Source organism: Filicampus tigris, chromosome 11 (assembly GCF_054856515.1).
Source record: "Filicampus tigris isolate MCC_2025a chromosome 11, RoL_Ftig_1.0, whole genome shotgun sequence".
NCBI classification, from domain to species: domain Eukaryota; kingdom Metazoa; phylum Chordata; class Actinopteri; order Syngnathiformes; family Syngnathidae; genus Filicampus; species Filicampus tigris.
The window spans coordinates 3,393,675-3,408,759 of record NC_141227.1 but is presented as its reverse complement, the minus strand read 5'-3'; the positions used below and the strand labels follow the sequence as shown (position 1 = coordinate 3,408,759).

Sequence of the window (15,085 nt, the reverse complement as noted above, 5' to 3'; positions counted from 1 at the left end):
TTTTCATGTGCTTCCCACTAGTCACATTGCCCATGCAAGGTGGTACAAGGTGAGAATATTCTGCCCTCTGGTGGTTCAACACATGTAATATCATGAATAATACCACAAAAGTAAGCCATTTCACTGACTGACAGAAACATACCCAGCCTGTCTTGTGTGTAGTCCGGCATAGCAATTTTGCTTTATTAACTAACTGTTAGTACCTTATCGATTTGCATGCAAAGTATGCTCTTGTGTGGGATTATCTTTAGACCGTACAAATCTCCATCAGCGTATACAGGTACATTTGAACGATCCAGAAGTGGAAGTCTTTGTTTCCTCTTAAAATAACCAAAGCTGGGCACTTGAGCCTTTTTTGCAGGTCCGGCCGCGACCCTCCACCCTTGACCTGGGTACCCTTCCGGCCGTGACCCCCCACGCTTATTCATAAAAATTATGAGCCACCCACCCCACTCCGCCCTCCGGGCCGACCCAACCAAAATAAGTGTCCGTGATTGCCGCCGCCGCGAGAGAGGTGCTAACGGCAGAAGCTTTTTAAGGATCATTAGCTGGCAAATTTACTATTCGAACCTGCTGTGGACATGCTTCAAAATGCGCCACTAGTACTTTACTACTCACCCAACTGCGTATGCTTACTTCCATTGCGAGCACCGGGGTTGGTTTTGTCGTATTGCATAATTATTTGGGTCCTACAGACGGCCAGAAGTCGCATTCAACAAGTTACTTATTTATTTTCCACACTTCCCACGGCCTTCAAAATAAAAGCAGACCAGCAAACCACTATACACAGCAGGTTTGCTACGGAGTATTTCCGGAAGTAGGGAGGCAGTGCATGAACTCCACCTTGATGTGCCAGCGTCAAACTTGAGTGCTGCGCGCAGCTAAATATACTCCCGGACACAAGTTGTTTTGAAACAGTTAAGCTCCAAGTCGGGAGGCGTCGCTTCAAAAAGACAGCGACAACAATGGATATCGTACCTACTACAACCATAAAGGGACAGAGATGACTATACTACGCATTTAATTTTATTGCCAAACTAGTTTGCTTTTGCAGCAGCAACGAGCTGCGTGCTGTGCCGCATCCTCTCTCTCATCCTTTCCGTGAGGGAAACTGTATGTCATCGCAACATGTGACATAATCTTTAAATAATGTTTGAGTGGGGTGGATTGACGGAACATAAGGACGGAAGCGCTTTAAAAGGATGAGGACGAGGATGATTATTTTTATAAATAAGGACGGAGGCACGAGGACAGAAGGGTACCCAGGTCATGGACAGAGGATGGACCGGCAAAAAAGGGTCAAGTGCCCAGCTGTTGACAACACTAGTCCCGTGCAGACAGAAAATGATAACACAGCATATAGGTTTCAGGCCCTTTATCACAGAGTAAGACTTGAAGCATCAATAACACCACAAATAGCCTCTATATTACATCGATCAAGGAAAAGGAGTGATATATTTTTGGTCTAACATACTGTACTGTTAAAATCTATTAATGCAATTATAGTACAGTTGTATGTGCAATCCTGGAAAAAAAGTTACAAATGTAGTAAATGTGATGGGTCTGTGGATTGTCCGACTATACGTGGAGAATGTTTCAGCTGTGTTGTGGCTGTTGAGAGCAGTATAAAGTCAGAAAGTGATTGAAGGAAGCACAACAAATGTGTGGTATGGTTGCATACAAACAAAAGATGGTCCCTTTCAGACTTCCTCCTCTTCGGTTTCAGTGAACACTGGCGGCGAGTGTTGCTCCTTCGGGACTGCGGATGAGAGAAATCATGACATCAAGTGAATGGACTTAAAGAAACCTTGCCGTATGACTGAAATGATCTCTGAGACTTTGCCTTGTAGGATCAACCCACAACATGTTGCATAAGCTTTTTCTGCCAGGAATGATCTCACAAACACGTCCTCATTCTCTATTCTGTTTCCCCCCCCTATTTTTTTGGGGTGGACGGGTTGACGGACAAGGAAAGCGTTTGTCCTCACATGTCATTAGGCAGCCAATTAACAGATCCGAGGTAAGAGATTTCATCTTTGCACACACACTTCCGCACACACTGGTTTCTTTCACACAGGAGAGAGAAGAGAAAGAGAGAGGGTGAGACTTCCTCTCTTGCTTTGGGCCTTTGTCCGGCCTCCTCTCAGAGAGAGAGAGAGAGAGAGGGAGAGAGACTAAAAAACATACCCAGGATCCCCTGTTGAGACAGCTCTTCCTCTATAGAAACCAGCCTGTTGTATTTAGTCATCCTCTCGGCACTGGTCAGACCTCCCAGTTTGACATAGTCCAGGCCCAGACCCACAGCCTGAAAGAAGAGAGGGTCAGAAAAAAAAATCTGTCTGATGGCACCAATTACACTGTGTGTGTGTCTGTCATCCCTTTCACACTGCTTTTGGCATCACAGGTGTAACACATTTATTGGCCTGTGCCATTCACCAAAGCGAGACATTCCTCTGCTTGCAGTTCACACAGCTGATATGGCTTCTAGCAAATAGATTATTAGATGCAAGACCACATCAGCACCTGATGTCTTGTCTGAAGTGAAAATATGTTGTTTTCCAGATAACTGTACTTGAGTAGGCGGCACGGTGGTCGACTGGTTAGCACGTCCGCCTCACAGTTCAGAGGTCGTGGGTTCGATCCCGGCCCCGGCCTCCCTGTGTGGAGTTTGCATGTTCTCCCCGTGCCTGCGTGGGTTTTCTCCGGGTACTCCGGTTTCCTCCCACATTCCAAAAAACATGCATGGTAAATTGATTGGACTCTCTAAATTGCCCCTAGGTGTGATTGTGAGTTTGTCCCTGTGTGCCCTGCGATTGGCTGGCAACCATTTCAGGGTGTCCCCCGCCTACTCCCCGTAGACAGCTGGGATAGGCTCCAGCACACCCCGCGACCCTTGTGAGGATAAGCGGTATCGATAATGGATGGATGGATGTACTTGAGTATGTATTTTTGTGACCTGACTTTTACCGCCTACATTTTAAACCATATATCTGTTATGTTCTCAAAATAAGCTCCTTACCTTTTTTAATTTCTTCAAATGACGACACATCATAGCAAAAGACGTAAACACCAAGAGGTTTTTTTTTGTGCCATGTACGGCGAATATATTTATTAATAATCTCATTTCAGTGGTAACAATGAATGATATGTTTTACAAAGGATGTAGCTGATATTAGCAGAGATGGCCAGCATCCAGTGGAGATAATTAAAGCAACACTGTGTAATATGTTAGTTTTTGTTGATTATGGCAGCACCATGTGGACAAAAGCGGTAGTGTTCAGACAAAAGTCAACCACATTTCCCATGTTGTGAAATCCTGAGTTCTCGTTGGCCTGCAAGTTGGACTGAATTACATTACTATTTCCAGTGGCTGTGTGAAAGATGGCTAGCGATGAGGTAATGAATCTAATTTTGTTTAAACAATACTTTTGTTTTTTGTTTGTTTCTGGGCTTCTGCCATGACACCAGTAATAGCGCGTAGACGTTCGAATCGACATCCCTCCTTATAGCGAAAGGAAAACGTGAGTATGCAGTAAAGCAATTCAGGACATTTGTATTTTTTTGTGTGCCAGGGTTGCTCCCATCCTCCTCAAAGTTGCTTAGTGCCAGTAAAAACGATACAGACCCCCCCAGGGCATGACAAAAGTCCCATTCAACTACTTGTAAGTCAATGTTTCATCAAAAGAGTTGTGAACATTTTTTATTAAGGTAGAATTCTCGCCCAGTGCTGCTTTAAGGCAAAAAAACAAACATTTTTTGTAGGTCAATATTTTAAGAGGCTCACAAATTTCACAATTTGTAATTTTTTCATTAATTAAACTTTTACCAAAGCCTTCTTTTTTTTACACAAGTAATCACAAAGCACTTGGTAACTGAACCATGTCTATCTGATACTACGTTGGAAACCGGCAAATTAACACTTTTTGTTTTTCGATTGATCTACAAATCTGGGTGATATTTGATGAACAACTCTGCTGGCTACAATTAGCCAACTTTCACTTGTAAATTGGCCATTACCTGCCCAAGCAGCAGGTATGGCAATGTGACATGGTCAAATGTAAAGCAGAAAAGTTAAATGACAGGCTTCTGGGCATTCTGTAGTGGCACCTTATAATATATCTGACTGGTGTTAATCGTCGCATAAAAGCGCAACAGCTTAATAACAGCTGAGTGGCCTGACTGGGGCAAAAAAGAAATAAAATAGGTAAGCATAATCAAGAAGTGTGACAAAAAGCATGAAAGCCGAATATCTTCAAGTGGTCCACCACCTTCGTGGACGTGGTGGTGCGGCAATCAGCAGAACAGCTGGCCACACAGGGAGGGAATAGACAAACGTGACAGGCCGTGATTGTCATGCATGCGAGGTGAGATTTATCAAACAAAAAAAAATGCCATGGCAGTCCCTGCAGATGCAAAACCCTGTCAGCTGTAGAAGAACAGGAAGAACCTAACTAAACGTGACTAGGGATGGGTAACATTCACATTTGAACCAGTTTACCTCCAGTTCCGGTACCTGTGAGTCGATGCCGGTACTCAATGGTACCAATTTTTGGTAATTTTGTGTTGTTGTTGTTTGTGGTAATAAATGTTATGTACCATAACCCCCCCCCAAAAAAAATGTTTAACATTTATTTTTAAATATAATTACAATATAACAAATAAAAAACAACATCATGACTTTAAAACAAATGAGCTAAAGAGGATGGAGTAAAAATAAAGGTAGAAAATGTAAAAATAAAGTTTTATAATACAAACAATAAGCCATTACAAAATGCAAAGTTGTTTGCAATGAACAAGACAGCACCTCAACAAAGTTAAACAGTAATACAAGGAACGAAGGTAAAAAAATAAAGATGTAATGATGTTACCTTTGTTCCTTTTACAGTCACTTTTTTAGTCCTGCCACACGATGAGTACGAACCAGTGGCGTAGGTGATGTAGGATTGGTGGGAACTCTTGCGGTCAAACTTTTTTTAAATTTTTTTTTTTTTTTTTTTTTTTTTTTTTTTTTTTTTAAGTATTGTTGCCGCAGTTGACCTGCACAGCGACAAGTCGCACGAAGTGTAATGTAAGACTGGGTCACTGCATTGTGTTGGGAGGATGTGTCCGCCTTTCGCCCAGAGTAAGCTGGGATAGACTCCAGCACCTCCCCGCGACCCTGTACAGGATAAGCGGTGTGGAAGGTGACGCATGACACAATTTTCCTGTTTGTATAGGGTCTGGGGAAAGGGTGGGAATGGATGGCAATAAAACACGGCAGCTATTGCAACTCTAATCACTGTCATGGTCTATTCCTGGCTTACTTATTCCTTACTTTTCGGCTTTTTTCTGTCCTCTATTCACATGTGCAAGGTCGGGCACCTTTGATCTCAAAACCCATGTGGAATACAGCCCTGCTACGCCACTGGCACAAACCCAGCTTGGACCAAAACAACGCAAAAAATTGCTAGTTGGAAGAAGATGTGAAGAAGAACAAAAAGAATAATTGGAATCAAATTCATCAGTTGAATGTATGAATATGAAATTCTTAATATTTTTAAGTATTGCTCTGAACCACTATATATATATATATATATATATATATATATATATATATATATATATATATATATATATATATATATATATATATATATATATATATATATATATTGCAACAATGGTGAAGCCATGCACCTCCCAGCGTGATTCGATTTGGTAGGGGAAGAGGGACCTCTCCGTGTCGGTCCGGCGACGCAGCCGGGCATCCCGTCATGGAGAGGGAGTTGGCGGCATTGTCCTGTGTTTCAGCCCCACACCGAATGCTACCGCCCGGCGCCATCCCCAAGAAGTCCACATCTCCATGCTCAACCAAAGCAGGCTAGGAAGTGTGAGGGTTTGGGTTGGGGGTCCTATATACTTCATAAACTGTATTTGTTTGGGTTGGCGGAAGGCAAGTCCCGCTCATTTGAAATGCGGGTTTGTGTTTTTAGCGCATGTGAAAGCCTACGTAAGTGGGTGACATAATTACACTGGTGTGCTTACACTGCTGCGTTCATGTGTGCCATTGGAACTCTACGACTTTTCTACTCCAGCACAGTCACAACTGTTAAAGACGTGGCTGGGAACCAAAACAAGGTACCGTTTGATTTCATTTGAATCGGTGCTCTGTTGTACTGACCAAAACCGGTCCATACCAAAAAAAAAAGTACCGTCTTCAGTACCCATTATGTTTTTTTTTTTCTCACAACTTAATACAGCTACCACATGATTGACATTCTTCACTCAATAACACAAATTAAAGAATAGTATCACTCATTATACTATGGTTGACTCGACTGTTTGAGGAGGACCGGTTCTGTTTCATGCAAAAAAACAATACTCACTTTGGCCTGTACTAAGAGGTCATAATGAGCATGGCTTGTGTTAAAATGATGACCAGAACAGGGGTTGGGCTTGATTATCCAAGAAACTACTTGTTCCAAATATACAAAACAAACACCGTCGCCGTAAGAGAAAAGTGAGCCGCTATCAAAAAGCATTGTTTAGCTTTTCAAGCAGCACTAAATGAGCAGATCTGTGACTTCACAATTTATCAAAATTCAGAATGCATTTTTGGAAATAAGAAGCCAACAATTTACTTGGTTGTGCAAACCCCACAGAGTGAAAATGAAACAAATAAGGTAAGTAAGATATTCACGTTACAGTATTTCCTAGTCATCTTGCGTAAGAAACCCCTATTAAGTTTTAATCGTCTTTGGATGGCTCCTTTGTATTAGATAATTAAAATATGTTTGTGCAATGCCAAACAATTAATTTCCCAATTAGGATAGCAAGAGTGCGTGACTATCAACATTTTTTTCTCTATAGTCCCCGAGCCTGATGAAAAACAGGCCTATATTAGTGTAAATCATTAACAGTGATGACAGTAGCAACATGGATGGATGTAAACAAACACATTCCGTTTTGTTGAAGCTGGAAACACAAACAAGAGCGACACTCACTATGTCTGACAGAGAGTTGTCATCGCAGGATTCATTGCTGGCTTTCCCCAATAGAACTGAACCTGCAAGAGATGATGCACACAAAATTAACAGTGACAACTACCCTTCATCCAACACATGCCACACAAAGGTATTCCACAATAGCACACATTAGGCCATCAATACGTGCATCAAGGAGCAGAAAACTAGGTCTTTATAAAGAAGCTTTTGTGAAAATTATGAAAAAAAATCAAACACAACTTGAATGTATTTTTTTTTTACATACCGTACATGTATAGAGTATATATTTTATTTAAGAAAGCTTGTGATCTTCCCGTGGTTCTTGACAAATGGCTGATTTGGGTGATTTACTCAATTCAACTGAATTGTATTTGCAAGCAGTTTAAAAACAACAAACAGTGTTGTACAGAAATATACTGTAAATCAAACATGAAACCAAAGACAATTGAAATTTACTGTTGAAAATGAAAAATGATTGTTAAAGTCGGAGCCAACCCAAACATATTTTTTTCCAGAATATGTTCTATGCAGGCCCACCAGTTGAAATACGGCACTCTGATTAATATTGCGTTTGTGGAATATAAATTAAGCAGCAAAATGCAACAACGAATCGTGGCTCACCTGTTTTCTGAAGCTGAGCCATGATTGGTAGTTATCTGAGCCCTGAGCAACTTCGATATCATCGTCAGTCGACAGAAGTAACAAAATGGCCGCCCCCTGAGCCAGCTAAAACGGCTGGATTTCTCATATTCCACAAACGCAATATTTATCAGAATGCTGTGTTTTTGATTAGAACATAGAACATATTCTGGAGAAAATAAAACTTTTAAACCAGCATCCCTGTGTGTCATTCAGCAGTGCATAGATGAGCTACCTTGTTGCTCAGATGTGATGCGGATCAAGTCGCTGACAGTTATCTCGTTGATGTGTTTTAGGAGATGACCTGTGACTCCAGGAAGGGGTGGAGCCTGTGGCTTGTAGGTTGCATCAGAGAGCAGCACGCACGACTGTCCAATCACAGTGCACAGTTTCTCCCACTGTTCTATGTCCTTGCAAAGTCCATAAACACACAAGCTGACAAAAGGGTAGCAATTTTTCATACTGTATATACGCTACAATGCAGCATGTACACATATGGGAAAAACTGCTATACTCTTTCGTTAAACAAAAACCCATAATAGCCACTGAAATTTGAAACTGGCAGTAAGATTGAAAAATTACTTAAGTTTAACTCATGGTAATCAGGAGTTGCTTTCTTATGTGGTTCAGCAGAAACTAAATATTTTGTTGCTGTACTTTGTCACTGCACTAGAACGATTTCTGTAACTCACAATGGTTCTTCTGCTTGTTGACAGTATTTGGGCCCATGCACTCTTTGTGAGAAACTGCCCAAGCTGTCCCAAGTTTGAAGGGTACATTCCGCAGACTGCAAGTTTCAGCTCCTTTAATTGTATTTCGATCAGGGCTTACAGAATAGAAGGCTACTCCAGAATAGTCCGAAGTTTTGTTCATAGCCATTGTTGGGTTGAGAGGACTAAAAAACCTATGACTGAGACTAAGCTTTTTGACACCGAGCAGCACATTTTGCGCCAGAGTACCTTGAATAGAGCCAGTCCAAGTCAAAAGCAAACTAAGAGGTTGCTTCAACTCCCTGAGCCCCAGGAGGATTTTTTTTTACCATGAAGATATTAAAGAAATAACAGAGGTGACACAAACATCAAAATCCTACGTACACGTCAGGATCATTCTAATTTCATGATGACTAGGGCTCAGACTCGCACCTACAATCTCCATTCGCCAATCATGTTACCATCAGCGAGTGACATTCGCATATTGTACTTTTCCGGAAAAAACATGTCATAGTCCAACAAATGAAATATCCAATTTCATCTAAATGGTAAATGGAGTGCACTTACTGTACATAGCTAGTGTTAAGCTAGTTTGTGTCTCATGTCTGAGAGACTAAAAATTCCCGGTCCGTTTATCGCCTTCCGTCTGCAGCGTGAGTGTAGTAACTTTCCACCATCCGTCTATCCACCTTTTTGTCAAGCCGGACCAAATAGTAATAGCCTATAGGTCGGTCCGACTATCATTTTAGACGGGCTTCCGTTACAGTTTTCGTCGACAAACTTCACTGCCAAACCTTTATATTTGTTTATCTGTAAACATGGAGTAGATGTGATGTGCTAAAAAGCTGCGGTTTCGTCTCATCTGTGCAAAGGACATTCGAATACTGGTCAAAGGAGATTTAAAACACCATTTATGACCACACATCTCTGACCGCTTTGAACAACATATGCATGAAGAGATATAAAAATTCTCCACATGCTGTGTGAGAAGTGCCAATGTGAAGGGAGCTATAGTGTATTTTGACTGGAGTGAAAAACTTGGGTGACTGCAGTAGAGAGGTTAAGCCATAAAAATAGGCCTTTGACTTCAAGTCATGGTGCAAAGGTCCTTTTTAATATGAGAGTACTTTTAGGTCATACAAATACAGAGATAGGCACTTTCCTCTTTTTTGCCGGTCCTCCGTCCACGACCTGGCTACCACCTGAGTACATTCATAAAAAATAATCATCCTCCGACCCCGTCCGTCCTCGTCATTTTAAAGCGGTTCCATCTGTAAATTCCAGCCTACATATGCAAAGGCTTCAGCCTTAAGCTTCGGAGGGCTATCACTAGTTATCAGTTCACAACAATGCATTATGCATGTTGCCAATGATGTTTACACAGCGTAAGAAGAAGTACAAAATAGATCCATCTGCTCGTCCATGCTAAAACCATTTGTGTATAAAAAATAGAACGTAAATATAGGTAATTTTTCTACAAAATTTTTGTGCGTAACTCAAATTGTATGTAAAAAGTTCGTAACTCGAGGCTCCAAAGTATGGCGCTGGAAACCTCACAGCAATTACATACAGCAATATGAGACACTCTAACAGCTGTTGGAAGTGGGTCCGGGGTGTTTTGTCCATTCATCCAGAAGAACATTTGTGAGGTCAGAGGTCACTGTTGCTGGCCCACAACTCTGTTCTAGTTCATTAAATGTGTTGGATGGGGTTGAGACCGGGGCTCTCAAGTTGTTTCAAAACAAACACCTCTAACCATGCATTTTTAACTTTGTTCTGTGCACTAGGAAATATTCAGAGCAGAACGAGCCTTCCACTACTGTTCGCACAAATTTGTCCAAAATGCCTTGGTAAAATTATGGGGGCATACACAATTTAATAATTCATCATATTTGTCACTGTAGTGGACAGCTATGTGTGGTTCTCAGAAAACATCAGAGCTGGGCATCGGCCCTCTGTCCCCGGTTTGCGTCCTGCATATTCAATCGACCCACATGGTCCCAGTCGGTCGGAGTTAGCCAAACGGCGTCGAGAAGGGACTTTACCAATACCGCTTCACATGCAGGTGCCGCACTCCTGACATGCGGTCGAGTCAGGAAACAATAAGAAAATAAAAGGGTGTGGTGTACCTTGCAGACGCAATAACATGTGTTCCATATTCTATTTATTCCACCGGTGACAACGCTGTGCGTGTGTGTGTGTCAGTTGTTTGATATTTTTTCGTTGTTTGGCGGCTTGTCTGCTCGTGCGACATCTGCGTGTGACATAAAGATGACAGAATCGACGCTGATTTCCTGTCGCCGGCGAAGGATGAACCGGGACCACGTGGGTCGATTGAATATGCAGGATTCAGAAGAATCAGCCGCGCCGCATCTTCGGTGGCAGGAGGGGCTGCGCACCGTGCACACACATATTCTTTCCGTCCAACTTCGTTTGTGCTTCTTCCACGCGGCTAACGAGGAATCGAAATTTAGCACCGACATCCTAAAGTGAACAAGATGGTGGAATCGAATATCACATTCTATGCGTGTATATGTCTCGATTGCGTGGCCAGACTAAAAAAAAAAAAAAAAAAAATTATAATGTGTCTCTGGTATTGTTCAGGGGGTTGGGCAAAACGTGAAGGTGGGCCGTATCCAGGCCGCAGGCCTTAGTTTGGGGACCATTCGCTTATCGCAAAATACAGGCTGTTAGATGTGATAGAATCATGACATTTTGGGTTGTACAGGGCATAGAGTTAACCGAGGGACAACGGGCTCTGTCTGAAGCTCCACCACCTAACCAGCACCCGTCGGCTTCATATACAATACAATTTTATTTATATATTTCATAACAGCTAGAGCTGTAACAAAGCACTTTACATACAAACAATAAAAAGGCCATAAAAACCACTTCTGTAATTCCTCAATCGACTAATCGTGACTACTAATGATGACTAGTCGACTACACTGAAAAGCATTTTGAGCGATATTTACTTAAAAATAACAATTTTCTTTTTTCTACAGAGAAAGTAAATTTTACAAGGAGAGTTTTGAGTAAAATTTACTTGCATAGTATTAGTTACTAAAAAAAAGTCACTCAAGGGTTGAAGAAGGAATCCATAATCTGCAGGTTGGGAGACACTCTACCACCTGAGCCATGCCACTCATACTGTGTGTAATTATATCATTAGTGTCTCCAAAAGAAGAGTCCACAAAAAGAAGAGTCCACAAACGTCTTTTGGAGGTATAAGTATTCTGTCTGACACCAGTGTTAGACTAACACATACTAACACATATTAGGAGTGGCATGGTTCAGGTGGTAGAGTCGCAGTCTCCCAACCTGAAGGTTGTGGGTTTGCTCCTCAAACCTTGAGTGACATTTTTTAATAACTAATACTATCAAGTAAAATCTACTCAAAACTCTCCTTGTAAAATGTACTTACAATTTCTGAGTGAAAACGTTTCTATGTTTTTCTCAAGTAAATATCACTCAATTTTTTGTGTGTGTAGCACAATAATTGTTTGTGGCAGCCCTATAACAGACCAGCACTTTTTTTTGTTTTCATTTGTTCATAGTAAAGCTCGAGAACATACCTCCCTCCTAAGTGGATCAATTAAAGCCACCACTGCGGTGTATTTGCTGATAATGGTTTGATACATAGCCACTAGCTCGTCTGGAGACTTAAAAACTCCTGTTGCAATCTCATACTTTTCTTTGGTCTGGAACGGAGACAGAGAAAAAAAAGAAGGCATGCAGTTCTCAGCGCTTGTATTTCCATGAGACCTCACTTCCTTGTCAAACTTGATTGCTGATACACTTACATAGTCCATGAGGTCAGGACCCGCACAGTTCAATGCCAGATGTATCTCTGATCCCAGTTCTAATGCAAGGTTATTGCAGGCTTCAGAGATCAGGTCCAGAGCTTGTTCAGGACGATCAAAGCTCACAGGCAGCACACCACTGTCGCTCAGAATGGCCTGGGTGACCTTGGAGCAAACACAATGTCCATCTTATGAACTGAATTTTCGCCATCTAAATGGTATTAAAAATACATACTGTATGTACTAAATACAGGAGCCTTTATTTAAAGTCCATTTGTACTGATCTCTGTTTTAAAAAAAAAAACAAAGTAGCTGCTTTGGACTGACAAGAAATGCGTGTTTATTTGCGGTCATGATATGCCATTGGGATTGCGAGGTTATGGAAGTTGAATGTGCCACACACAATTTTCATTGTTAACATTCTGTTTGCCAGTGTGAATGGTTGAATAATCTTTTCAACAAAACTCCAGGGATTCATGTTTGAATTAATTTGAAGACTATAGTTCTAATGTCTTAGTGCATATTGTATTTTATAGGAATGCTCAATGAGAAAATTCTTTCACACAACTCTCTCAAAAAACTTGCCAGGCTATTGTTCCGACACAAATGTGCCACAATATTCTTCCACTCCTGTTTCCTTTAAAAATAGATGAAAATGTCCCTCACCCCAGCCTTTGATGAAGCACTCAATATTCTCATCATTTCCTTTTGTAGCTGTGTTGTCATTGTTATGATCTGTTAAAGGAGGTCACAGTTTAGCATGACACATGCAGAATTGCCTGAATGATTGTTTAAACGCTGAAAAACACTTGACATAAAATGCATAAAATATATGGATACAAATAGTCATGTATGCAAGCACACATGACCATGTTGAATACAAAATACATCATATTCACTGAATATGCTGATTATTGAATGCATTGATGTATGCATATCGCCACAGACTTTCTTTGGTCGTCAAACTTTCGTCGCACAGATTTTGCTATGAACAAGCACTCCGAGGACGGAAAAATGCTAATGCTATTGTGGGCCATCAATCTGTCTAGCCGTAAGGCGAATTTAAAATCTGATTGTTAAAGAAACAGTCCAATTTCTAATATAATGTAGGTTACATAAGATGGCTCGACTGATTCTTAATGACCTGGGCAGATGAGATTAGCATAATAGCACACGCAGGCTAAACTCTGTAGAGAAAAAAAAAAGATGTGCATACAGATAGAAGCAGTGCAGCCAGGAGACATGCTACGAAATGAAAAGAATGAACTGTTGGGAATAAATTAATACAATTTCATGGAACAAACATTCAAATTTAGGTTGTAAATGTAGGGCAGTGCTTCTGATGGTGTTCAATCTGATTTTAACTGAGAAGGTCTTGCTGGTTCTACCCTGACTTCCCACAACTGTAAAAAGTTGCTGTGTGTACCTGCACAAACATGTCCTCCCTTTTCAAGACTTCTTACATCACTTCTTGATAGCAATTTTTACATGGTGCTGTTTTCAGGCGGAAAAACTCAGGTCATATAAACAACCAACCAAAGTGTTTTGATCCATTAGGTTAAAATGCCCCCTAATAGAGAACTGGCCTCTCTAACAAGAAGAAATCCAAAGACAGCGAAAACACTTAGCAACTATGTGAATGATTGGAGAGTTGGGTACTTGTTTGACTTGTTGTCCTGCGTTGGGGATCAATATGACCTCTTCCAGTAAGTTCAGTTTTCCAGGAGACATCTTCCCACAGCTTAATAAAGTTACCAGGGGGATAGGAATGTGAAATCTCGCTTGATCCTGTGCACACATATTAAGACATTTACATGCTGCACACAGTAGTGCTGAACTAAAGATACAGTACTGTTATCAAGGTGTTTGGGATGGATAAAGGAGTTAAAACATACACCAACCAAAAGGTAATTTAGCCTTGTACCTTTATCACAGTTAACTATTTTACACTTCCCACACACATTGTTTTCCTTTAAATAAAAAAAAAGCAAACAAAATTGGGCAAATATCTTAATATTCATGCCCAAGTTATGCACTTGGCTCTCACCTCTGGGTTCTTTAGGGCTCGGATGTATTTGTAGAGTGAAATGCCCTTTATCTTAGCCCCACTCTTGGCCACAGCAAGAGACACTGAGCCAATGGCCAAGCACCCGGGCAGCACTGGTTCAGGTGGCTCTGCCGGACAAAATGGCTTCTCTGATGCGCCTTTTTTTTCTGTGAATAAAAATGTAAAAAATAATCGGTGTTGGTAGCGAGGACACTGAAAGTTGCATCTCAAGTTTTGAGCCATGCCTAAAAATAAGTCATGTTTCTACCAAGGAATACATTATTTTGTTTTGTTTTCGATACTATGCCATTTTTTTCATACCGTGTCCCTTTTTGGTTGGGATTTCTCTAGTCAAGGTCAAAATCATACACATGCACACACCCAGGTTGTTGGAACACCCAATTGTGTCAAATTTCAGCCTCCTGGTTGTTCATTTGAGGTGAATGAGGAGGTGAATGAGGAGGTAGGACTTTTTGATGGTCGAATGTGAGACAAGACCAAGACTGGTCTCGAGTGTTACAACACTAATTGTAGACCTATCGGTATACCAGTCTGTTCGTGTTGCAGATGTCCATGGCTGTTTATTTTTCAATTTTGGGCCACTTGTTGTGCAGTTTACCATTTTCCTGGATTACCCCCAATCCACACAAATGCACAACCTGGGGATGCATCCGCTGGCCTTGCAGTTTAAGCATATGAGTGTAAAAACACTTGTTTGATTCAGTTTCCAATTCCTGGTAAGCTTGTGTCTTGGGGCTACATTCAGACTGCAGCGCGTGATGCCCACTTCGGATTTTTTGTTAAATCCAATTTATTTATTTTTTTTATGTACTCGTTCACAGTACTAGAAACATGGTCATTCCGTCTATCCGGCGGACCGGTCCGTCTATCCGCCTATGACGG

At 41.2% G+C, this 15,085-nt stretch overlaps 1 protein-coding gene across 4 annotated transcripts in view; it reads right to left on the bottom strand.

Annotated features, from left to right (window-relative positions):
* Nucleotides 1-175: 175 nt before the first annotated feature.
* eno4 (enolase 4) overlaps nt 176-15,085 on the bottom strand; it is a 52,613-nt gene continuing 37,703 nt past the window's right edge. For 3 of the 4 annotated variants that reach the window (XM_086045147.1, XM_086045148.1, XM_086045145.1), the window contains 9 exons: nt 14,183-14,349; nt 13,795-13,923; nt 12,802-12,870; nt 12,136-12,300; nt 11,908-12,033; nt 7,858-8,032; nt 6,984-7,045; nt 2,188-2,305; nt 176-1,759 (listed from right to left, as the gene is read on the bottom strand). In XM_086045147.1, the coding sequence (XP_085901273.1) occupies nt 1,701-1,759; nt 2,188-2,305; nt 6,984-7,045; nt 7,858-8,032; nt 11,908-12,033; nt 12,136-12,300; nt 12,802-12,870; nt 13,795-13,923; nt 14,183-14,349 (1,070 nt within the window). In that variant the 3' untranslated portion in view covers nt 176-1,700. The remainder of the gene's footprint in view (nt 1,760-2,187; nt 2,306-6,983; nt 7,046-7,857; nt 8,033-11,907; nt 12,034-12,135; nt 12,301-12,801; nt 12,871-13,794; nt 13,924-14,182; nt 14,350-15,085) is intronic. The other variant, XM_086045146.1, reaches the window with a different exon arrangement.